This window comes from Propithecus coquereli, unplaced genomic scaffold, assembly GCF_000956105.1.
Source record: "Propithecus coquereli isolate 6110/MARCELLA unplaced genomic scaffold, Pcoq_1.0 Scaffold473, whole genome shotgun sequence".
In the NCBI taxonomy this organism is placed as follows: domain Eukaryota; kingdom Metazoa; phylum Chordata; class Mammalia; order Primates; family Indriidae; genus Propithecus; species Propithecus coquereli.
The window spans coordinates 1,875,331-1,900,592 of record NW_012150541.1 but is presented as its reverse complement, the minus strand read 5'-3'; the positions used below and the strand labels follow the sequence as shown (position 1 = coordinate 1,900,592).

Below are 25,262 nucleotides of genomic sequence, written 5' to 3'. Positions count from 1 at the left end.
CACGGAGCGCTCCCAGAGATCCGATGCATTCCCATGGAGTCCACTTGAGAGATTTGCCTCTGTCAAAGAACACTAAAACCAGCAATAACTTTTGGCCATGCAAACACATTCCTATTAGCTGAATAGGCACGACCGAAGATTATATGCCCCCGTGGTCTTGTTTTGAACTATAAAAGGAGGAGCTGGATTTCAAAGGAGATATGATAGAATTCTCTACCCCTGGTAGGCTCTTAACTCTTCCTTATGTTTGTACTGTAGGAGCAGTTGACATTTCCAAGAGTTCTGTATGAGCAAGCTGCAAAGTAGCTCTGAAATGAAATTGCCAGTTTTTATGCATTTTTTAAAGGGGTAAAATAGCATCTAGCAAAGGGCCTGGTACATAATGGATTCTCACCAAATATTTGTTGATTAAATGAATATATGGAAAGTATTCAATAGAAAAGTAGGATAATCTCCAATTAGTAATTTCCCCCCTAAAAGTTGTATATCAAAAAACTCTCGGAATGCCAAAGCCCTTGAATGGTGCCTTGTTCCTGGGCCGACCACCGCCCTCAGCAGCTGAGGTTTCACACCACTCAACTCTAGGGATCAGATTGACCCCCACACCCCGAGTTGTTTAGGGCTCAGTTTGCATGGCTGTACGTGGGCACCCCCAATGAGGTACTTAATTAACATCTACTGGATGGAAAAAAATAGACAAATTGCTAAAGGTCTAAAATGGCATTTTCCAAGTGGTGTGTAACGTGTCCCCCCAATGACAAATAAATGCAGTTTAAGAGGTATATAGCACACTTCATTTTAATCATTTATATTCACTTTATGTGTTCGAGAAAAAAAATCAATAAGTACTTCAAGCATGTATAAACTATTAAGTGTGGCTGCTTCTATAATTAGGTTAAATTCATGCTGGTAGGTTATGGGTGACTGAAGTCTGAGAATCACAGATATAAACTATGTTGCTTGCATACACAGATACAGCTCTGCTAATCCATCAATGATGGAAAATAGTGTACACGTGACATTTCTGAATTTGGGTCCATCCAACCACATCCCTTCAGAGGTGACCCCTGTCAGATGCCAGCTTGGGTGGGATGTGCCAAGTGAGGCCAAGAAACCAAGCCCAGCTAATGCACCCATGGAAACGGGAAATCCTAATAGAGACACAGCCATAACCCTGGTCTCATGAGCTCTGAGCTCTCACCAACTCTGTTTTGGGTTTACGACCAAGTCTTTAAATTATATGCTTGGAACATTAGTAGAGTCAAGCAAAAAGACACCCTTAGTACCTCTGCTGAGTAAAAACTGCATGTGACAATGGTCATGCCAGCTGAATAAAATATTTGTGTGTGCTACTTTTAGGAAATGGTCAAATTTAATTTCAAGTAATTAGCAGAAAGGCATCCTTGAGGCACAAATCAATGCAGGGAATGTGAAACGCCCGAGATAGGTAAAATGCTGGAGAGTTGGAAATTAATTTTTAAAAATAACTTTTTTCTTTTTGGAAAAGAGCTTAATGATTACATTTGATTCTCAAGAACTCATTTAGTTTACTGGACATGGCCATTCTTTTTTTTTCCCTCCATAAAGAGCCAAATTCCTGGTATATTTTCTTTCATATCTATTCATATAATTGTGTGCAAAGATAAGGTGTCCCTCAGCCATGACCCAGCATTTGAGATTTGTTTCTTTAAAATCTATGCAGAGCACACACACATTTATTTCCTTGTTCTGCCAGCTGAGAAGACCCAGGAGCAACGCCCCCCAGCAACTACAAGCGTACTCAGCACCTAGATTTTGGTCTTTAATACCATTCTCCAAGGAATCAGGGCCCCTTGGAGAAATGGCTGATCTTAAGACAGAAACAGGAAATAGACCGGATGAAGCCAGTGCATCCTGCGGTGACAGAAAGGAACCAAGTGCTAAAATACACACACTCTCAGGTATGTCAGAGGGACACAGGCGCCAACCGCAAAAACTCGCAATGGCCAAAAGAGGAACAATTTGAACAGCAAAATAAAGCAGAATTGGATCACAACCTGAAATATAAATATCCATGGGACCATACTGATATAAATAAATAAGTACGTAAATAGAGAACGTAGACAAATCTCACGTGCGCAAGAATTCCAAATAATTCACGTAGCTACTTCCCCCCCTCAAGGAGGGGGAGCGTAACTCCGCACACCCCCAGCATGGGATGTGCACAGTGACTTCCTTCCAAACACAGCACACACGGGGGAGAAGAGGAGCTTTATCAGGAGAAAACCGGCAAACACTCCGAGCCAGGTGCTGAAGGTGACTCTCAGCAGCGATGAGTCTGATAGTGTGTGTCCTTGATCCGGTGTAGCAAGACGGGTACCTTCCTCTGTGGTCGTCCCCCCAAAACAGGCAGGCCAGGTCCAACCACAAGCAAAACATCAGACGAACCCCAGATGAAGCACAGTCTACACCACACGCGACCGTCACTCCCCCAAACTGTCAAAGTCCTCAAGGACAACGAAAGCCTGAGACACTGCCACAACCAAGAAGAGCCTGAGCAGACACGAGACTGAACGTGACACAGGGTCCTGCAAGCAGTCCTGGGACAGAAGAAGGACGTTAGGGACAAGCTGGGGAAGTCTGAATAAGATGCGGATGTTAGTTGATAATAACTCATCAAGATGGGCTTGTTAATTGAGACAAACGTAACAACAGAGGAAACTGGGTATAAGGTGTATGGAACTCTGTGCTCTTTGTGATTTTTTTATAAATCTAAAACTGTTCTTATAGAAAAAGTTTATTTTTAAAAATCTAGCAAGAGCAGTCTTTAGGGGAGTTAGAATCAACTTTTATTCTTACCAGCCCCAGATCTTCGATGAGCAGATTTCTTTAAATACAGTCCTGGGAGATGTGCATTTCCTTCATGTGTGGCGCCCGCCCCACGTTCTCAACGGGGATGGACACTGCCCCAAAGGGGCAAACATTGGTACTCGGGAAAGGGGTAGAGATGTTTAGATATTATACAGTGGTTGGGGCCCTCTGAAGGTTAACACTACTCCCAAACATCTTATTCCTTAGCGTTCAAGTTCTCTTTTTAGGGAGAAATTAAATTTAACTATGTGCTATCAGCCAAGTATACAAAATGTTACTCAAGGATTATAAAGAAAAAATATTTTATAATCTGTTTAAATAATATAAATCACTGTATCGCCTAGCATTATCTAAATTTGTTCAGTTATTTTAAAACATGATTTTTTTTTTTTTTTTAAAAAGACCCAGCTCCATGATGATGCTAGAAGTTCATGGGAAAAGAAAAGGTGGCAGAAACTGTAGGGAGACTCAACTCAAAAAAGATAATTTTTAAAAATGATACCAAGGCCTTGCTAAGAGGTTGGATGAAACGAAAGAGTTGGCGACCAGTGTTGTTGGAAACGCAGAGCCTCCCTGACTGAACGGGGAGCTCCCCGAGGGGACACAGCTGAGTCGAGCACAGTGCCTTGGCTTGCAGGCTCCTTTGTGTGCTGGCCAAAAGGGAAGAATGAGTAGGAAAGGCCCTGGCAGAGAGGGCTGGGACGGAGCAGTCCTATCTCGTGGAAGAAAGGCAGAGCTCCCTTGGGGAGGCAAGGCCGGCGGGGGAGAGAGTGCTGGGGAGCGCTCCCCACGCCTGCCCTGTGCCACCACCTCAGCTGTCTGCAGTCAAGATGTAACGGCAACCAGTCCCCATAGGACACACAAGGGGAAGAAGCGAATGATTTTTCTTAAAAGCAGCAGAGCACTGTGCAAAGAATACCAGACCCAGGCCCAGCACTGGTCTTCTCACTCCACGCTCTGTACCGCTGTGGGCTTCAGCAATCTTCCCTGCGAATGCTCACGACGACGTCCACCTCGCACGGCTGCTGGGGGGATGCAGCGAGGTGGCATCTGTGGGACGTCCAGCCCAGGGGTCGCACACTATGGCCTTTGGGCCATTGCCAGCACACTGCCTGTTTTGGCACAGGCTTTGAGCTAAGACTAGTTTCATGTTTTTAAATATTTTTTTTTTTTAAGAGGAGTATCTCATGACACACGCAAATATATTAAATTCAAGTTTCTATGTCCACAAGCAAGTTTTATTGGAACACAGCCATACTTGTTTATGTATTATCTATGGCTGCTCCTGCATTACAACAGCAGAGCTGAGAAGCCGCACCAGACATTGCACAACTTGCACAGCTGAGTATTTTACTGTTTACAGCTCTTTACAGAAAAAGTTTGCCAAACCCGGTACAGCCCCATCCAGGCTCAAGAGAAGCCTCCTGGCAACTGTCAGTTTCCTTGTGTTTCTCATTTATCCCCATCGTGCAGTGGCTCTCAACCAGGTGCAAGCCCCCACCCCAGGGGACACGTGGCAACATCTGGAGACATCTGGGGTTGTCACGACTGGGGACGGTGCTATTGCATCAATTGAGCAGAGGCAGGGATGCTGCTCGACAGCCTCCTCCCCCGCATACACCAGGCAGCCTCTGGTGTTTGAAGAAAGCGTAAATGTTGACCGTGTGTCATGCTCTGTAGCGGCCACAGCCACCTCCATAGCCGCAGATGACCTAGTACCCGGGCACGATGGAGTCTCATTCAGTCAACAAACATTCTGCATTCACTACAGCAGGTGCCAAACACTGCACTGAGGGGAAAGGGCGCACAGCTATGGCCGCCACCCGGGCGGGGAGGGCACAGGCTGGGGGGCGGGAGAAGCAGGAATACAACCAGCTATGACAGCACTGTGCCACAGGGCTGAGCCCCAAGTCGTGGAGAGTGGGGTTTAAGGCTAATACAGCAGGTAGAAGGAATCCCTGAGGGGGAGTCCAAATTCATCTTCGAAACACCTGACTGCTTTCATGCGTCTATACAAGTCTGGCCTCTCTTCTCTGCAGAGCGATGGGGCATTGTGTTGGGTTGAACACAGCTGAGCTGGCTTACTTTAGGGGCTGTGCTATATCAATATATCTAACCGGAAGAACTAGAATTGCTCTCAGGGAGTGAGAAGTTTGCCTTGAGAGGCAGAAGGAACCAAGGAAACAGATGCAGCTCTTTCCTGGTGCCCACTCTTGTCACATGCTCCTTGGGGACCTCAAGGGACATACTTATCATTTAAGTTGTCTCTCTAGCAGTGTCTGTTTCTGCCACGTCCACAGGCTGACCCTGCCTGAGTGGCATGTGTGCGCGCTATGACCGCGCATCGCAGGTACAATGACTTACTAGGACGAAAGTGCAGGAAGCATGGATTTGGCTGGGGGTCAGGACGGGCTTCACAAGAGGAGGGGCTGTTTAAGCTGGGGCTTCGAGAACAAACAGGACTCAGGGGTCAGGGGACATGGGGACAGAACACATGCTAAGCATACCGGAAAAGAACACAGCCTCCTCAGGCAAAAGGTCACCCCCACAAACTGTACAGCTGAGACGTGAACAGGCCCCTGGAGGCCCGATGGCCCAGGCTGCAAAGCCCCGTGGCATGATGCTAAAGAACTTGGCTTTGAAGTCAGGTGTCATGGGCAGCTTTTGAAGGACTGGAAAGCTGGAAGGGGACAGGCTCTATCGTGTTTTAGGCAGATCACTCTGTCTCCGTTTATAGAAGGGGCTGGAGCAGGGAAGGACTGAGATGACAGTGGCAGGCACAGGAAGGAGCACGGGCAGGAAGAGCTGATAGATGTCTCCACCCTCGCAGGGGAGGAGGGAGAGGACAACCTCATCTTTTAGGAACTATTAAGTGGGGGGCAGTGGCCACCTTGGGGCACAGAGAATCTGAGATAATTGGGCACTTTCGGCTGGAGGTGCAATGACCGAGTCTCAGGGGTCAAACCAGAGACATGTGGATTTCAAGACAACGAAGGTCAAAGTGCCTGACACGGCACTGCACACCAGCAGGGACGCACTTGGGGTGCTCTTGCTGCTGTTATTCGAGGGAGCCCCACTCACGGGAGTGAGGCCTGAGTCAGATGTGGGGCTACCACGAAACTCAGAGGAGCGCAGTGAAGGGACAAAGCCAGGCAGAGGAGAGAAAAGAATAAAAACATATGAGAAAAAACAAGAGGACAAAGTCTCAGGAGCCAACAGAGGAGAGAATTTCAAAGGGGAGGGAAGCAGAGTCGTGACAAGTGAGACACAAAGGGAAAGGGGTGCACCGCTTTGGAAATCAGGGGCCAGCTCTGACCTTGGCAGAGGTGGTTTGGATGAAGTGCTGGGAACTTGAGCCGGACTGAGGGGTGGCAGGGAATGGGGGGTGCCCGCACCCCCCTGGGAAGTCTGGTTATGCAGGGAGGAAGGGGATGGCAATTGGAGGAAGAGCCAAGCTGTTTCATCGCCTGTGAGAAACAGCAAATGGAGATGAACAGAGCAGAAGGCACCTCCGCCATTTTAATCACTTGCTATTTGATCGTCGATATTTGAGACCGGCCATGTGTTAAGGGAAGTGTTGATTTTACATTCTAATTGGTTTGCCTTTTATTTTCCATTTCACATACTATTTCTATAACTTCATTCTCATGCAAGAAAGCTGGAAATTGGAAATTTCCTGGAGTATTCAAAGGCTGAGCCCAACTGAGGTCATTTCGTAATCAGTCACATTTTGACATGTCTTCCCCAGTTCCAGGGTTGTGTTTTTTTGTGTGAGGCATGAAATTGGAGCTTGGTCCATAAAGACACTTTAAACTTTCAACATCACCTTACATTTGTGTAGCAGTGTTAAGTTTCTCATGTATTCTATAGCATTGTTTCACCTCATTCTTATAGTGGCCCTAAAAGGAAGGGGAAGCAGATAAGCCTATTCCCACGTCACAGACGACAGCTGGACAAAACATACTGTTTCCAACCGACCTAGGTCCTTATTCCCCTTTACGCGATGTCAGTAACCTGGAATTATGTTAGCGCAGTAGGTATGTGCCTGCCACCCACATGGTTCTAATCCTGGAGGGAGAATCCCAGGGGAGTTGGGATGGCTACCAAACAATGATGGTCTTTCCTAGTTTCTATGAAAATGGTGCTTTCCACCCACAGTCATCGGGTGATAAGCTCAGTTAGCAGCAGACAAGCCGACTCCCCTTCCAGGCTCCTGGAGACATCTGCCAGACGGCTGGCAGGCAGGAAGGGTGAAGCTGGAGGTCAGGTCGAAACCAGAGCAGACCTGAGCTGGTGCCACCGGGGCAAGCCCATCCCCCTCATATGACACTCCCCAGGGAGGGCTGCCAGGTAAAACACAGGACACTCAATTAAATTTGCATTTCAGATAAACAATACTATTTTTTAGCATGGGTATGTCCCAAATATTGCAGGGGACATACTTATGCTAAAAAACAAAAAGCATTCACTGTTTATCTGAAATCACATTTAATCAGCATCCTGGAGTTTTTTTATCTGCTAAATCTGGCAACCGTACCCCCAGGGAACGTTCCCATAACGGCTTCCACGATCCAAGAAACTTTAGATTTTCATATTTTTATAAGATTAGTGCCTATTAATATTTTAAATAGACTTTATAAAACAGTACACTCTTCTTTTCTTGTATCTGTCATAGTTTTTCCAGTTTCGCTGATAAATAGCATGATGAGATATTCTTTAATATCTTAAGTTTTTCTTCCAGGAAATATCATCAATACCACATTTGACTTGTACTTTGTATATTCAATTTGCAGCCAACTCCATGAAACAAGTGTATTATAAAGTGCAGATTTGGCATTTAACTCACTTAATCAAACCACCAACCTTCGTTAATGCTCAGACTCAAACGCAAGCTCTCTAGATGTCAATCGTCTTATCACTATGCACAGAAAGGTGGCCCACCACAATCATCCCAGGAAGCTACAGAGATTTTCACAATCTCGACTGCTCTTTAAAAAAATCTGTTTTCTATTACACAAAATGATCTAAAAATAGTTCTATATAACACAAGGACAAAGCCATCTGTATGATCTCTCCAAAAGCTCATATTTCTATAGATTTTATCACTTTCCAACTGTTACTACAGATTCTGAAACTTAAGAAAGTCATGTCATTTGGCAGATAAAACTCACCAAAATATTACATTTAATCACTATTATTTCAATTATTTTATATCATAAAAGGCTCAGATTAAGCGTGTCAAAATAAAGTTTAGACTGCATTAAAACTCATTATAAAGTTTTTTAAAGTTGCATAAATGTGTTTCTACCAATAATCAATTCAAAAAACCAAAATGTTGATTAAATAGACATGAACATAGAAAAATACCCATCATTCAAGTAAACAGAACATGGAAGTTTTATATCTGGGATTGTAACCCCTGGTGTTTGCGTGAAAAATAGCTTTTAATAGACACAATAATGCTAGGTCATTCATCAGAACTGCCTCATCAAAATTGGTTTGTATTTTACCCTCTCTTAAGAATAAAGCTTTCATTCTGTAAGGAGTTAGCATTAAAAATGGGTAAAGATACAACTTGAATAAAAGAATATGAATGCAGTTAATGTGATTTTAAAAATCCAGCAGTCTCAAAGCTGAGAGAAAGAAAAAGAAAAAAATAAAAACTGACCTTTGAGTCGATGCTCTTCATTGGGATCCAGAGGTCTCCATCCAGAAGAGACGCACTGACGACTTCATGAGCTCCTCCGTGGTCCCATAAGCTCATCCCTGGATCAAAAGGAAAACAGCCCCATTTTTCATTCTGGTTGGGAGAAGTTTGGCATCAGAAGCTTATCACATAAATGACACAGTGAAAATATCTGGAAGTTGAATAAGCTCAGGGAAACACTATAATCCATTAAGTCATGGTAAGTGTTAAAAATGACGAATTTCTCTGTCAATTTAACCATTAAAATTTTGTACCTTAAGGAAAACAAAAGTTTTTTTTTTTTCTTTAACACATACAACACACACCAGCTTATTATCATAGTTAAGGTATATAATTCAGTCCTTCAACAAGCAACAAAAATGCACAAACAGTAACTTTTTGAAATGATGAATTAATGCTCAAGATCCGCTCTCTATTAAAGTCTGAAGGCTTTAGCTGTATTAAGACTAAATCCATTTATTTAAGTCCCAGTGAATCTGTTAAACACAATGCCAATTCTCCTCTCTGTACTTAGAGTCTAATTTTATATGCTTTAGTAAGTGACTCTATAGACAAAATTAATTTTCCAGTTCAGACTGACTAGACTGGTTAAGGGAAAAAAAAAAAAAAAAGAAGAAGAAAAAAAAGGAAAAGAAAAAAAAAAATCAAGTCATTCAATAAACTATTATATGATCTTGTTTCTTAGGGTCCTGTCTGTTGAACCAGTTAATATACCGACACAGGTTCAATTTAGCCCCATTTCCATAAACAATCCTAATGGAAAGTATAACATTTTTCTCTTCTGGAGAGTGTATCACTTTCTTAACAAATACGGTAATTTCCCTGGGCCTGCTCTCCTATGAGGTCATGGCCCTGCTATTCAGTGCGACCAGTGTCTCCCCCAAGGTAAAGGATGGACCAGATTGCCTCACATGTTATTCCCATTTCTTCAGCCAGGACTCATAATTTTCAGACCTGAGTCATAATAGCGCAGTTTTAAGTTACTAAAGAGTTCACATTTATTGGGCACAAATGGTATTGAAATTTTAATCCTAGACATTTTACAGTTCCCCAAATACTTTTAAATCCACACCATTTTATCATTCTCGATGTGGAAGTCTGCAGTTATATTCAGGTTACAAAAGGATTACTACTCGAGTATTAACTGTCTGACACAGCCTCTTTGAAAAATTCTCAAGCTAGTCGCAAAACATTTAAAACCCCCAGTTGTTGAGGGCCAAATGGGAAACAGGGATGAACTGAGTCAGGTGGCAGAGGGGTGAGCCGGTTCCCTTGACCACATTGGGTAAGGAAGGAGTGAGAGGACCACGAGCATAGGTCAAGTAACAGGGGGGTGACATGAGGGCCTCTGGGCTGGGACAAGCTGTCTTAGGGGGTGAACCTGTGCTCAAGGGACGAGGGAGCGGCCGTGCAAGCAGAGGGTGCTGGCTCCAGGCGGTGGCACCCGTGAACATCAGCGAAGGGCTGGCTGGATGTGGAAATGATTGGCCATCTGGGTAAAGACAGAGGTCCTTCTCCTGGCTTCAGGGGGGCAAGGTCTGCCAGCACAGAGATCTTGAGTAAATGAACCCCTCCCAAGGCTGAGTCTACCCCCGCCCCCCGGCGCTCAATGTGCTCCAAGGTAGCACAGCAGGCTCTGGAGAAGTCACCCCAGCACCAGCAGGCACCAGCTGCAGGTCTAGCTGTTTGCCCGCTGTTCATTCACTCACTCAACAGGAGTTCATTAACCTCGCGATGTGCCCTCTTGTAGACAGACGGCCCTAGGCCCGATGGCTTCTATTCAAAAAGCCCATTCTTTCTGCTTCAGGCCAGCACCCTCTAATGTCACCTGGACCCCTTCTGCCTCACTGTCAGGACCCTCAACTCTTTTGGTCCCGTGCATCTGAGAGATGGATGCAGATAAAGACGTACAGCCTTCTATTGGGAGGGAGACGACTAAGCAAATGAGAACATCGTTTCAGAGAGCAACAAGCGCTATGAAACAGGACGACAGAGACTCTGCGAAACTTGTCATTTTCCTGTAAATCAAACATTACTCCAAAATTTATAAATATGAACAGCAGTGACCATAGAGTGGCCAGGAAAGCCATTTTTTTGTTTTTAGTGGGGGAGATGGGGAGCACACAAGCCGAGTGAGACAGCCAGCGCGGGAAGAGCTCAGTGGCAGAGGCAGCGCCAGTGTTTTCCTCGCCCACAAAGCAAGGCAGAGCCTGGGAGCCCCGGGAGAGCACACGGACGCGCGAAGGGCGCATCAGCTGTTTGCGACGGCGTCATTCTCGAAGCTTTGCCAAGACCTGGGTCTCCTGCTCAGGACCCCATGGGATTCACACGTTGGAATGGACAGAAACAGTGAGTTCTGATCCAGTCACGCAGCTCCCGCAGAGCCAGACTACAGAGTGCAATTAACTGAACCTTTAAGAGAGCTGGCATGTTATTTGAATTGGATTAAGGCAGCTTTAAAATACCAGCAATTATGGAGTGAAAACCGGAGATCCATCTGAACTTTCCCCTCAACTACTGAAAACCACACTCACGCCAAGAGTCACCAAGGCCGTTCCTAAAACCCTTGCAAAGTCAGTGAAAACTGTCAAGAAAGTGATTGCAAGCATTTTAAAATATCCTCCACATAAACCAACCAGTTTAATTATAAGCCACTCCTGGCAGTTCTGAGTGAAAATTGTTGAGTGGTTAATCACAAATTCAATTGTCTAAGAGCCTGTTAAACTGGGCAGAGGAAGGGTTCTCCAACGGGAGTCCTGCATCACTCAACGCCAACCTCAGCCATCCGGAGGCTGGGGTGGTTTCCATGGGTATTCCAGCCACAATGCCGAAGGCCTGGAAGATTTTCACCCAGGCCTCAGACACGTGGGGGAAAAGTCTTTGCAATTAATAGAACTCACCTGAGAAGCTGCGTGTCTTAGGAGGAAGGGGACAGTACAAGAAATCCTGGTCTATTCGTCAAACCGTTAGCATATGCCCCTGACAGTGAGGGGACCAGAAGGGGCAGAAACTCAACACCCGGACTTTGGAGAAGCCAGGGAGGTGCAGGTGGGGCCCATTTGATAATCAGGCTGAGGCCGCACAAACCAAACATAAAGAACATCCTTAGTCCTCGGGACTGTTTTTCCTAAGGCTCTTGGGGGTAGGGAAAGGCAGAGTTACTTGGTGTCCTGAAGACAAAATATACCAACCACTGAACATTTTCCTTTTTACCTACATATTCCAACATCTTAATCCAAAAGCAGGTCTTCTTGGCTAAAATGTTTTCCTTTAGAAGACGTTATTTCTAAATATTCTAAGAGTTTAGAGGCAGACTATGGCAGCACTTGTAGAATGCCGTGTAACCTTTTTAAGAAATTGAGTAACTGCACTTTTTGCTGACAGCAGTATTTATTATCTATGTGCATGGATAATGAAGCTATCTCTCAGCTTTTTAATTGGTTACACAATATCCCCTTAGCAGTATCTATACTCAGAAGACCATTTCTTATGAGCTTTGCTTATGTATTTATAGACTGGTATTTCTTTTAGACGATGCAAATAAAAGTTTTATTTCTACTGCACGGATAGACAGAATAAATTATACACAGCTGTGAGACATCGGAATGTATTTTATGGAGTGATCTTATTGGTAAATTATAAAAGCAGGTCTTGAATGATGTATACATTCGAGCCTGAAAACCCAGGGAAAAAAATATGACCTTATAAAACATGTAGTTTGCATACATTTTGTTTTCCATACATATATTTGGACCACAACAAAACTCACAATTACCTAAATAAGAAAGGTGGCCAGCTTATACTGGGGAGGAACTTCCAGCTTTTCTCATACTGAGTGTCCTGACGCATTACTTGCTGTTTTGATAAAATGGCCAGTGTGCTTCAGCCTCATAGTGCAAAAACATGGAGAAGGTATTTTGGTTTCTAACACAGTTATTTTCTGTGATGACCAGCTCCACTTTCCCACAGGACCTCGCTTGTCTCCTCATCCGAGTTTGTCATCTTCAGACCGATTAGGGCTGCTCAAGTGGAAGTTATAGACCCAGTTCTTCAGGCAGTAACCTTTGCAGTGAAAGCCTTCAAGGTTATGGAAAAGCCAGCAAAGTTGACACAGCCCTGGTCCTGCCTCCTGCTTGGTTGATGGCCCCTTGTCGCAGTCTGCATCTGAGGCCTGCCCTCTCCAAATGGAAACCACACTCTCTCCTTTCAGGAGCCTCTCTGGGCCCAGGAAGCTCAACTTAGTCAATGCAGTAAAGGGCTTTCAGAAAGACTAAAGCCTGAAATCAGTCTAGGATATCAGAATCCAAGCTCCTAGACTTTGCAGCAGTGTTCATATAACTAGACCACGCCATTGGTGTGAAAGTCCCAGTGACGTATTGGTAATTAGAAAATGCTGGGCTTTCGGGGGATACCAGTGGGTCCACCTTAGCCACCCAGCGGGCCATTGGGAAAACAAACTCTGATGAAATGACTAGTTAAGAGAAAACATGAACCTCATACCTGGCGTTCTGGCTTTAAAGGGAAATTATTAACAGCACCTATATGAACTTAAAGGAGAATCAATCTCCAAAAGTAGAATTAAGATAAATATTCTTTTGAAAATCTAAGTGAAAAAAAAAGCTGAGGTGGCCATTGTGAGCTGCAGAAGCAGCCAGGGACAAAACCTTGGGAACTCGTTAAGCATTTTATTAGCCCCCAGTATCCAAGACCTAAACAAAACCTTGCGGGACTAACTGAGCAGCTCCTTGTTGCACAGTGATATGGTGGTGGTGCTCCCAGGGAGGATCAAGATATTTCCTTGGTTCAGATTCACACCCTCGATCTTAACAAAATAATGACATCATTCTTCCATTTTAGCTGCATACTCCCTAAGTGGAAATTAGTGACGCAATTTTAAAATGACAAGGATCCTCAAAAGAACCCACGGTAAAAGTTCACCCAAAAAGAGTAATTGTACAGTGGAAAAAGCTGGCAAACCCTATGTCAGCCAGATGGTCAAGGTCAACATCAGCAGTGATGAGTCACGCGGATGGTGTGTACCCGTAACACGAGATAACGACACTTGTTACCTACACTGGTCCTCAAAACCCGTAACTCCAGTCTAATCATGAGATAAATTCCCAAAGAGGTGCATCCTAAAACATACCTAACTAGCACTCCTCAAAACCATCAATGTCACCAAAAACAAGGACAGTCTGAGATACTGACACAGACAGCAGCAGCCCAGGGAGACACAACAGCTAAAGGTAACGTGGTGACCTGGATAGGACTGAGGAACAGAAAAAAACGCATTTGGTAAAAACCAAGGAAATGTGAATGAAGTATAAACTTAATTTAAAATACTATGGCAGTATCGGCCCATTAATTGCAACAAATGTACAATGCCACTGTAAGATGTTACTAACAGGCAAATGGATGTGGGGTCCCTGGGAACCACCTGTACTATCTTTGTGATTTTTCTATAAATCTAAAAGTATCCTTAAAAATAAAGTCTACTACTAATAATATTTAAAACTTAATCTGAACCTTACGAGAATCATCATGTCATTCAGGAGTTGGGTATGTATCAACAGGCTCCCAAGTGGCTGGTTTTCACCAGGGGCTCCAAACAGCAGCAAACCCGAGTGTTTGCCATTCACCTCTCTTCCGACATCGCTGTTTGTTCAGATGGAAGAAAAGACGCGGCACCTGTAGGCAAGCTAAAAGTGTGAAGTATTCACTGACGAGGTTCCCCGGCGTATAAAAAGGCAGGTATGTGAAGATAGTTGATCCTTAAGCAATCAAAAGGCCCCTGCAAGTACTCCAGAAAACACAGCAACAAGTTGAATAAAAACTTCATTTGTGCATTATTATCTACAAGAGCCTGGGGTAGTAGAGAAGGGAGACCTGCCACTTGGTTTGAGAAGGTGACACCAAGCAACTGTCACATAAACACATTGATTCAACAGTATCAAAACAGAACCCAGATTCTCTCAGAGCCTAAGCCCGCAGCTGCCGCCCTGGCAGCCTCGCCTGGAGGAGCAGCCAGACCATCTGAATCGGCAGACCCGTCCTGCATCCGCCCATGCTACATACGACCTTGAGCCAGTCACTTACATTCTTTGACACTCAGACCCCTTACGAGTCACGCTAAGCTATGACCACCATCCCACCAGAGGGCTGGGAAGAGGGTTCGGTGAGATCATGAATGCAAAAGTGTACGTGGATATCATTTAGTTTAGTTTTTTAATTAGTGGTTGGAAAGAGAGACACCAAAATGTTGTTGCTGGGATTTTTTGAGTGTTGGGGATACGAATTCATTATGTTTTTCTTCTTTGTATGTATTTCTGACTTTTCTATAATCAGCACATACTACTTTTATGATGAAAAAGTTAGCTTAAAAACCCCAATCATTTGGATGCATGAGGACAAACCAACAGTTTTCCTGGCACCACAGATACACAGCCTTGGGCATGCCCGAGGACAGAGCAATTTGGAAATAAAAGCAATCAAGTACTATGGCACAATTAAAATTCTAAAAAGATGTTTTATGTGTCATTTTGAAATTCAAAGAAAGCCAGTTATAGTTTCCCATAAATGTTTCAGATGGATTCATACTCCGAGCACGAGTCGTCTCTACCACCCATAAACATAACTTGCCATGCCTACGGTGCCTCCCAGCTGTGGGAGCAAAGTCATCTACAGCTTTAACTCACATCTCATAAACCTTTGCTCGTCAGTGGAAGCTAATATGAATTCCGTTTTACAAATTGTGAGACCAAACTATAGAGTCGTACAGATTTTTCTCAAAGTTGCCCAGCAATAAATGGCAGAATTAATAGCAAAACCCAAACCCTTTGCATTTCAAACACATTCATTCACTTTGTAACACTTTCGGGGGTAGGGGGAGAGGACGGGGGTTAGAATTCTTCAAAGTTAGTAAGAAATGATATAGATAGAAAATGGAATTTGGATTTATACCTCAACAATTTTTGGATGTTAACAAAAGGACAGAATGGAAGGTAGCCTATCCCATTTGGTCTGTAAACTTACGAAACAGAATTAAACCGCAATGAAAAAGCAGCCGTTCTGCATCTATACTGAAGCCCCAGCTCCCTCTGAGGCACTAACATCCCCTGTGGACCGCCTTCCGCACGACACACACCCCGCCTTGGGCAGTGCTTGACGACTTTCCTTTTCTTCCACTTCTCCGACCAGCTCTTGCCTTCTCCCTGTGAACACCCGCATGTCTCAGCTCTTGTCCATTTTCCCTCTCTACCCTTACATATCCCTAGAGAATTCAATTTTTAAGCTGGTGTTGCCCAAATCCGCATTTTCCCATCTGGCCATGTCATCTGAGCATGGTCTATGTTATAGGATCTATTGGAAATATTAATTTCAGAGTCTTGTCACAATCCCCACCTCAAATTCAACATACTTAAAAATCGAAAGTTTTTTTTTAATCTTCCTCCCCCAGCCCAAAACCAAAAATTTCTACCATACATGTCTCATCAATACCACCACCATTCACCCCTTCCTGCGTAAGCCACGTGGCTGGGTGACTGCTTAGACGTGATCCTGTTTTTATTGCCCATAGTCAACAGCTCCAACTGGGTGTTTCGTGCTTTGGTTTTGCTCTTTTGTTTTCTAAAAACTCCCCTACTTATTAACTGTCTACTTCTAGACAGCTGCCTCATCTGCAGGTTCTACCTCTTCCAATTTTAAAGGAGAGGACATTTGGTAAGAATGAGGCTGGATGGCAGGAGTTTTCCATCAAGAGAACATGACCATGAGGGCCCTAAGGCAGCGGAGAGCGTCCTGGGATCTAGGAACATCCGCGTGGTCAGCATGGCTGGAGCGAGCGGTGGGAGGCAGAGCGGTAGGAGCAGAAGTCAGTGGTAGACCAGGCCCAGGCTGGAGCAGGCCTTCCAAGGCAGACACTGCATTTTATCTGAGGGCAGCGGAAGCCATTCTAGGGTTTTTATGCAGAGTAAATTTGACTCGAAAACATTCCCTGAGAATCAACTATATGAAACCTGAAGAATGGATACATGAGAACTATTCACAGGGCAAAAATACAGTGTTGAGTGGAAATTACATAATCAATAAATATTGATTACAGTGGTGAACGCTAAGTCAGCAATTGCTATGTAAGCAATTCCTGCTCTAAACTTGTGTAAACCTGACAAAAACCCTTTGATGTTCATCCCCATTTAATAGATGCTAAAACTAAGGCACAGAGAACTTATGTAACTTGCCCAAGGTGACATGAATCATGAAGCCAGGAGGACAACTCGTACAGCCAACTTGAAGGATCTGTGCTCCTAATCATACTACATGGTAAATAAGTAATCATTTTGGCCAGGAAACACTTGGAATAAAATTGAAATTTTTTTCCTAAGTTCGGGAATCTCATCTCCCGATAGCATCATCTTGCTCACTCTGTGAGCACACCAACCATCCATCTGATCCTTTAATATGCCCAGCAATGTTCTACCTTGTGTCCTTTGCTGTGCTCTCTGCTTAGAGGACTCTGTCCTCAAACCTTTGCATGTCCCAAGCATTACCCTTCAAGTCTCTGCTCCAACGTTACCCCTCAGAGAGGCTGCCCTACTTAACTCCCTTCTCCCAGCCCAAGGTGCTCCCCAGCCCTCATCCAATTTTGTTCCTTTACCACCACTTATCAGTATCCAGTATTGTCTTATTTACTTACCTCTTTGTCTCCACCACCCCCCACCTTTCCCCCAGTGAAAAATGGAAATACCAAGAGGTAGGGGCCTTGTCTGCCAAATTCACTGCTGTATCTTCCTGTGTAGACAAGTATTTGTTCAGTGAATTACTGTCAAACAAATTAAAAAACTTCCATAGCCCTTCCATGAGGACACAGGGATGGGGGTCTGGGGCTTGGTTCTCATCTTGGAAGTTCTGACAGGTGACTGATTTTTAGCTCTTCCAGCAACATCCAGGCCCTTATAGGTTGATGCACAGAACCAAATCCCATATGAGCCTTATTTATAAGCCAGAATTCCATTTGCTTATTTTTAATGAGAAAGAACTGCCAAGTGAACCAGAGTCCCCATCTAAAACGTTTTGTTCATTATCTGCCCAGCAGGAAAGCTTCCTTGAGAAGCCAAATTAAGATCAAAACAGAGAACTGAAGGACCATAATAGAAGTTGTCATCACAGCAGCCTGACACTTCCTCCTCTACCAAAGAACGTATACCTGTCACGCCAGCCGAGGGAAAGCCAACCTCAGCACGTACGTGGCTGCGCACCAAGAGTGATCAAGCATGGGCTGATTATCTGGATTTGAAATGCGTTTTCTGCAGACTCAGTTCTTGAAGGCTCACTCTCAAATGCTTTTTAACCCATGTAGTTGATTCTCGTGCTGATGTTTAGAACATTTCATTTTCTTTATGAGAAAAATGCACTTTGAGTTCTAACTCGGGTAATAGTTTATAGACCTGAAACCTCATGTATTTATATGGGAAAATACATTCAGAATTCCAGAAGACAACCGCAGGGGCATGTCCTATGCTTCACATCCCTCCCCCACCTGCTGGTTCCTCAACTGTGGGGACTCCTGTGGCTTGGGGACCAGGGCAAGACAGGGAGTAAGATGGGACTTCAAGCACTGGGTGATCTATGTTATCAAGTCAGGGAACGTCTGCCTCACCCTAATGACCAAGGGCAAAGTGCAACTATCTGGAGGTAGGAGCTTATAGGATTTTCACCACCTGTCATTTTCTAGCTGTTGATTTTGCCCATTGAATTTGGGGGACCCAAATAGGGAATCCCAATTTAAATAGTCAAACAGGATAAGCCTAACTATCACAACACGAATTATAGTCCTGGAGAAATTTTAATTCTATTCAATTAGACAAATATTTATTAGGCATATAGATTGACCTAGCAGCATTTTTAATAATTCTGATAAATTCTTTTGTTCTCAGCGTTTGAAATTACAGGGTGCTTAACTGTCTTTAAATCCTTGCTTCATCTTACACAGGGAAAGCCAAAAGAGTAAAGAAAATTGTTCCATTTAGGAACTTTTAAATAATTTTCTCCCAACATACCCAGCTTTATTCTCATCTATTCCCACGGAAGAGAGAACTAGCCCCACCCTGTACTAACCAACAGGTATCTCCATCAGTGCAAAAGCTTTGTGGGTTATGTGCTACCTTGGTTTAAAATCCACACTAATAATACATTAATTCTTCTAAATGGCTTTTTATTCCTCCATAAAATTAGCACTGATGTGTCATCCACATCTTTTCTTTCAGCTTCTGCTCACCTGGCACAGCACAGGTGAGTCAACACTAGTTGCCACGGCCTCCCTTCACTAATGATGATGGAGGCAGGGTGGAGGGCTGGGTAGTGGGCCCTCCTTCTCTCTACTGGATCTGAAATGTGCCTGGTTTCCCTTCATTCAGCAATGACCAGGTGGCTGGCAGGTTGACAACTCAGCCAATCATCAAAGAAAAAGCCCTATACAAAGGACACGAATAGACAATTCCCAAAAAATGACACACAAATGGCCAACAGGTAGACAAAAAAGTGCTCAGCATCACTCATCCGGAAAATACAAATCAAATCCACAATGAGATATCATCTTACCCCAGTTAGAGTGGCTATTATTAAAAAGACAAAAAATAACAGATGCTGGCAAGGATGTGGAGAAATGGGAACTTAAAAACTGCTGATGGGAATACGAATTAGTACAATCACTGTGGAAAACAGTATGCAGATTTCTCACAATGCTAAAAAACAGAACTACCAAGTAATCCCACAATCGCACTACTGGTATCTACCTAAAAGAAAAGAAATTTGCATATCAAAGGCACACTTGCACTCACATGTTCATTGCAGCACTACTCTCAATAGCAAAGATCCAGAGTCAACAGCCGTGTCCATCGATGGACAAATGGATAAAGAAAATGTGGTGTATATACACAATGGAATACTATTTGGCTGCAAACAAATAATGAAATCATGTCATTTGCAGCAACACAGATGGAACTGGAGGTCATTAAATAACCCAACAAATATCGCATTTTCTCAAAATATCACATGTACTCCATAAATATGTAAAATACTATGCACCAATAGAAAAGAGAAAGCCCTATAAATATTTGACCATTTATAAAGAAAAAACCAAATTTCTTTGTTGTTTTAATGTGCATTTATTTATCACTGAGGTTGAACTTTCATATTTTTGTCAGTTATTTTTATTTCTTAATTTGGAGATTCTTTGCTCGTATCTATTGCCAACTTTTAATTGACCTATTTTTTCTAATGTACTTAGATGAAATTTTGTGTTAAGAATATTAAACAGGTTTATCTCCAAAACGAACAAACATCTGAGTCACCCCAAGTCTTGCCCTAAGAGTGAGGCTGGGAGCGACACATCCGGTGGTGATTTCTCTTCTGCTGTTCAGACAGGTGCCGCAGCGCAGGCCGACAGCAAACAGCATTTCAGGCTTCCATGCGAGTCGAGGACAGCTTTGGGCTCTGCCTTTCACCAAAGGGAGGCCCTTTCTAACGTACACCATGAAGTACAGGCTGCTTAACCCCTGGGGTAGTTGAGAAAATTAAAGGAGGTGACTTGCAGAAAGCCCTTGTTGTAGCAGCTGGTACATCTGGTCTTGCTCAATTAGAAGTTTATCATTACGGAGAGAAGAAAAGAATGGAAACTTTTCCTAAGTGTCAATTGTCTGCCAGGCTTCTATATGTTCTTTTCTGAAATTAGACTGATTCTGCCTTCGAGGAGCGTGAAAATCTAGTAAAGACAGAAAGGGACGAGCCTTGAGGAGGGATCAGAGTTGGGCTAGAAGACCTGATCGCAGTGGAGATGGCCCAGGAAGTCTTCACCAAGGGAATGCCAATTATCCAGGCTTTCAACAGGTAGGATCTGGCGCTTACATGCCTGAGGACGGTGGAGGGAGGGGGAGGCTTCTTAGATGGAGAGAGAAGTGGCCCAAGTATGCCGATGCTCAGCTCGCCCCTCACACCCCACTGTGCCCACACAACACAGAAACAATCACCAGAAGGGGAAATGTGGGGGAATGGACGTACGTGGGGAGAACAAAGGTACTAAACTGGAGTCCAGTCAGAATGTTCTAACAGAACATTCCGTTTTACTCTATGGGAAGACTGGGCTGAGACTGCCTCCATCTCTATGCCACATGGACCAGCAGACTCACACCAAGCCTTCACCACTAGGAATCTTCTTTGACAGTCCACTGTTCACGACAGCAGACAATCAATTGGGATAAACTGGTAGAGTTTCCAGATTTAGCAAATAAAAATATGGGACTTCCAGTTAAATCTGAATTTCAGATAAACAGCAAATAACTTTTAGGATAAGTATGTCCCATGCAATATTGAGGACATAATTGCATTAACAAAAATATTCATTGTCTATCTGAAATTCAGATTTAACTGGGAGTCCTCTGCTTTCTCTGGCAAACCTAGACTCGGGCTTCCTTAAATAGTTTACAGGCCCACAAAGCCAAAAAGTTTCAATAAATTCCTAGGAAAATGTTCTCGTTTCAAAATTTGAAGTTAGTATGAAGATGCCTTAAAGTTTAATCGTTCTACATCAATTCAGAGTATACGGCAATATTTTCTATGGCACAGAATTTGAGACCAAATAACCCAGTGACATATTTGAAGGGAAAAAAAGGGTTTTATGCTCACTGGAGAACACACTTCTTAGCAACTGGATCCTCTTCATCTCCCAGCTTCTCCAACCCAACTGCTGGAAGACAGTCTACACACAATAAAGTGTTTCATTCAGGGGCCTGCATGACTCCATCTGTCACCAAAGCACATGTTTGGCACAGATTGAAAGCCAAAAGCAGTCTCACAAATATTTCAAAAACTGAATTTATATCTTTCTAACACATGGTTTATATACGGATGTAATACCTAGAGAGCTTTGCAGTTCTCAAATAATATCCTGGCTAAACTACAAATGATGTCTGCAGCAGACCACAATACCGAAATTATTTGCTTTTAAAACAGGTTAAAGAAAGCTAAGTTTATGAGGGGGCCACTGCTGGGGATGCCTGTTTTAGTATGCCATTGTTATAAAATAAGGGACGAGAATCCAGATATAGCTGCTTTAAGCCAAATATTTACATAACTCCTTATGTGAAGAGGAAGCTCTCCTCTAAATGTTCAACTTTAGAATGAAATTATCAAGGGTGGTGACTCCCATATTAATGAACTTTTAAGGTAAGTCCCTTACATTCTGAACAATTCTGAATATCTTTTCCGTCTAGGAAAACTGAACATCAAATCTATAACAATACAGAGACTATCATGTTCACCTCTGCCATTTAAGGGTAAAAGAAGTTTACATAATCCATTTCTCCATATACAAGCAAACTCAGGTATGCTGGCTTGCTCTTTGAAGTGGTTTTCCCCCATAAGACGAATTTCTAAATGAAAATTGAAAACTACTGAAACAGATACTTTGTCTTTGGTGTCAAGAAGTCACATACTTTGTAGACTTTCTTTTTCATGTTTCCTCCAACTATGTGATAGCATCTGTAGACACAGCTTCGGTCCATGAGCGAGCAGACGGTATTCACCGCTTGCTGGCCAGTGATATTCTTGTAAATATTTCAATACACTCCCTATTCCCAAGAAGAAAATGGAAAAATTGAAACAGCTAGAGAAAAGCAGGGCACACACGCTGGCACACATAACCCCACTAACTTCTCCAGTGTGCCCTAAAGATTACTTTTCATCACAAGCGCTGGGTGGGGAGCAAAGAAATCACCACATCGATTTTCTGCGAATAATGCAATTTATATTTTTCAACTTGACAATATCAGCATAAATCAGAGCCACATGGAGAGAAACTCTCCTCGTGAAAATACACACCCACACGCAGAGCCGGCCAAAGCCCGAGTGAAGCAAGTTCTCCAGAAGGCTGACTTTGAGAAGGGGTGGGGGGCGGGAATTTAGCCCAACGGAGAGTGACAGCTGCCTGCGTGTTTCACCACGGCTGGACTTGCTCTGACCCAACTCCCCACCACCATCCTAGGACGTTCCTGCCCCAGAGCTGGGCTCTGCTGATCCCTTGGAGGGTTTTCTGTAGGGATCCATGTGCGGGAAGGTCTGCGTGTGTTGTAAAAGGCCACCTTGTATAGGGCATCTCCCAGTTGCCGGGCACTTTACAGTTTACAACATGCTCCCCAGGTCTGTATCACACACAGGTGCACAAAGATGCCACTGTGGCTTTATTCACCCCATTCTGCCGAGGGCAATGGGGTGGGTGGGAAGTGCGCGTTGGGAAGCCGGACACCTGCCAGGGCGCCCCGCTCTGGCCCTGGGCAGAGCTGGTCACCTCACATCCAGAGCCACTGTGGTCTGAGCTGCAGGCAGGTGCCCAGCACCCTGTCCCCCCTCCACCTTCATGCTTTCCCGCACTGACCCTTTGCTCGCACTGGTCCCCCCTCAGTCTGGGCCCCCCACCCCGTGTGCCCGAATCGGTCGCTTTAGTTATATTGAGTGGGGCTTGGAAGGAGGCCATGGCCAGAGTTTCAAGGGAAGCTGGGCTGTGGAAGAGGCACCCCCAAGGGCAGCGCTCTCCAGCCTGGGGTCCAGACCCCACTTGCTCAGCCCAAAGCTAGTGCCAGGCAACCTGTGCCCCCCAACCCTTCCCTTCTGTCCCCTGGCTTTTCCCCAGCCGTCTCAACCTCACCAGACATGGTCTGGTTGTTACTAACTTCTGGCAGCTCTGTCTTCTGCCAGCCCCACCCAAATCAATGGGGTCCCCATTTTCATGGACGGGCTGGTTCTTGGCCTCACTGGCAGTCACCACCCTACAGGCCCAAGGCACAGCAGACACCTGTCTGAAGCCTCCAGGAAGAAGCAATTACCTCCCACTCCGGCCCTCTGAGCACCACTGTGTCCCCTTCCTGACGTGGAACCGGTGCCTGGCATGTGGTTACTACCTGGCCACACGGGAGGGGGCTCCTCGAGAGAGGGGCTGTGCTTCCTCCTTTCCTTCCTCTCCTGAGACCCTGGCACAGCACCTTGGACCTACCACATGCTAAATAAACGTGTTGAATGGATACAATAGAGAGGAACAAGGTCCTGAAGCTGTCAAATAACATGCATGAAAATGCTCCCTAGTTGATGGCTTCAGTTCAAGATCCAGGAACCAATCACCAACCTCCTTGTTAACAAGACAACGCCCCCATCTGTGCAGCTTTCCCTGCATCCTGGTCTCCAGTGAGAGGCACCAAGCCCCCCGAAGACTCTAGCTGGCTTCCGGTGTCATCAGCATATCCCCCAATTCCAGCTCTTAGCCCTCACCCGACCTTTGAACTCACATTCGAGGAGTGGATCTCAAAAGTACTCAAGGGTCACTGGAAGGCTGTGGCCCCAACCTCTCTGCTGCAAACAAAAAGCTCACTGAGTTGTTCCGTGGCCTTCACTGAAGACCTCAGGCCTTGAGTCTCTCAGAACCCAACACACCCAGCAGCACCCCTCAAAGGGCCAGCCGCCCTCAGCTGGCTTGATGCCAGAGGCTCGTAGGCCAAGGAAGGACCATGTCTTCCATTTTCAGTTCCCTGTCAAGCGTTCTAATTAGGACAAAGTCCGTTTGGTACAACAGGCCTGAAACCTCCCCGGCCATTGGCTATCTACCCTTTCTCACAAAGGGAACAGGTCTCCGGTTCAGCAACATCAATGGACACTATTGTCTGGCTGAATTTCAATAACATTGTTTTGTTTTTCTTCAATTTATTTTCATAGTATTTGTGTCAGGTAGCACTGGCCTTCTATTTATAATATGGAAGTAAAATTTCCTTCTTAAATAAATTTCTTCAAAATGTATGCATTGACTTAAAGGAAAATTTAAGATAAATTAAGAAAAATTATTTAAGTAAATAATAGCACAGGTGATATACACCTATACAAAAGTCATGAAGGTAGTTCTCAAACAACACCACTTTGGGAAACTTGGTACTGCACAGACTGCTTAGACCACAGCTGGTCAATGTCCCTACTGGATAAAACAAACAAAGTCTCACCACCACGGCACCCCATCCTGATTTGGGATGGGGTGCAACCATGTATGTTCAAAACAAGCCGCAAGGGGATGATTTCAGTGTAGGCCATTTGGTCAACCAATGATCTCAGAAACCCTGGTCTTTGGGCCAACAGTCTCTGGCCACCACCCTAAAAATCAAAGCACAAGGGCTCTTCTCGCTGTGAGAGCATCTCCATTCTGCAATCCCCACTGTGACCAGAGCAGGCTTTTCTCCACCACATCCTTCCTCTCCATCCATGGAGCATGTGAGCATCTCCTAAATATGGAGCACAGCTCATACATTCAAAGGGAATTGCCACTCACTCCCTATCCTCGAATGTGTGTATGTGACACCCTATGATTAGAGACATGAACTCTGATAGCAACGAGCTCACAACACATGTAACCTACCAGCTTTTATCAAGCACCTACTATGTGCCAGGTCCTTGGGGTTGATAAGCAGAGGTTGCATGTCCAGATCTGAAAGATTTTACAGTATCAATGGGGAAGACAACAGTGTCAAACTAAGATAGAGCACCCCGGGAGGATGACTACCACACTGTGGAGAGAGGAACCAGGTGGTGGCCGGTGTTGAGGGAGTCTTCCCAAGGGACAGGGGTTAACAGGAACAAAGGGAAGGCATGTTGAAACGGGGCTGAGAAATCAACATGTACA

At 44.5% G+C, this 25,262-nt stretch overlaps 1 protein-coding gene across 1 annotated transcript in view; it reads right to left on the bottom strand.

Moving 5' to 3' along the window:
- Nucleotides 1–25,262, bottom strand: part of ADAM12 (ADAM metallopeptidase domain 12) — a 307,846-nt gene that overhangs the window by 246,618 nt on the left and 35,966 nt on the right. The window contains exon 2 of the mRNA XM_012655353.1: nucleotides 8,519–8,616. Coding sequence (XP_012510807.1) covers nucleotides 8,519–8,616 — 98 coding nt within the window. The remainder of the gene's footprint in view (nucleotides 1–8,518; nucleotides 8,617–25,262) is intronic.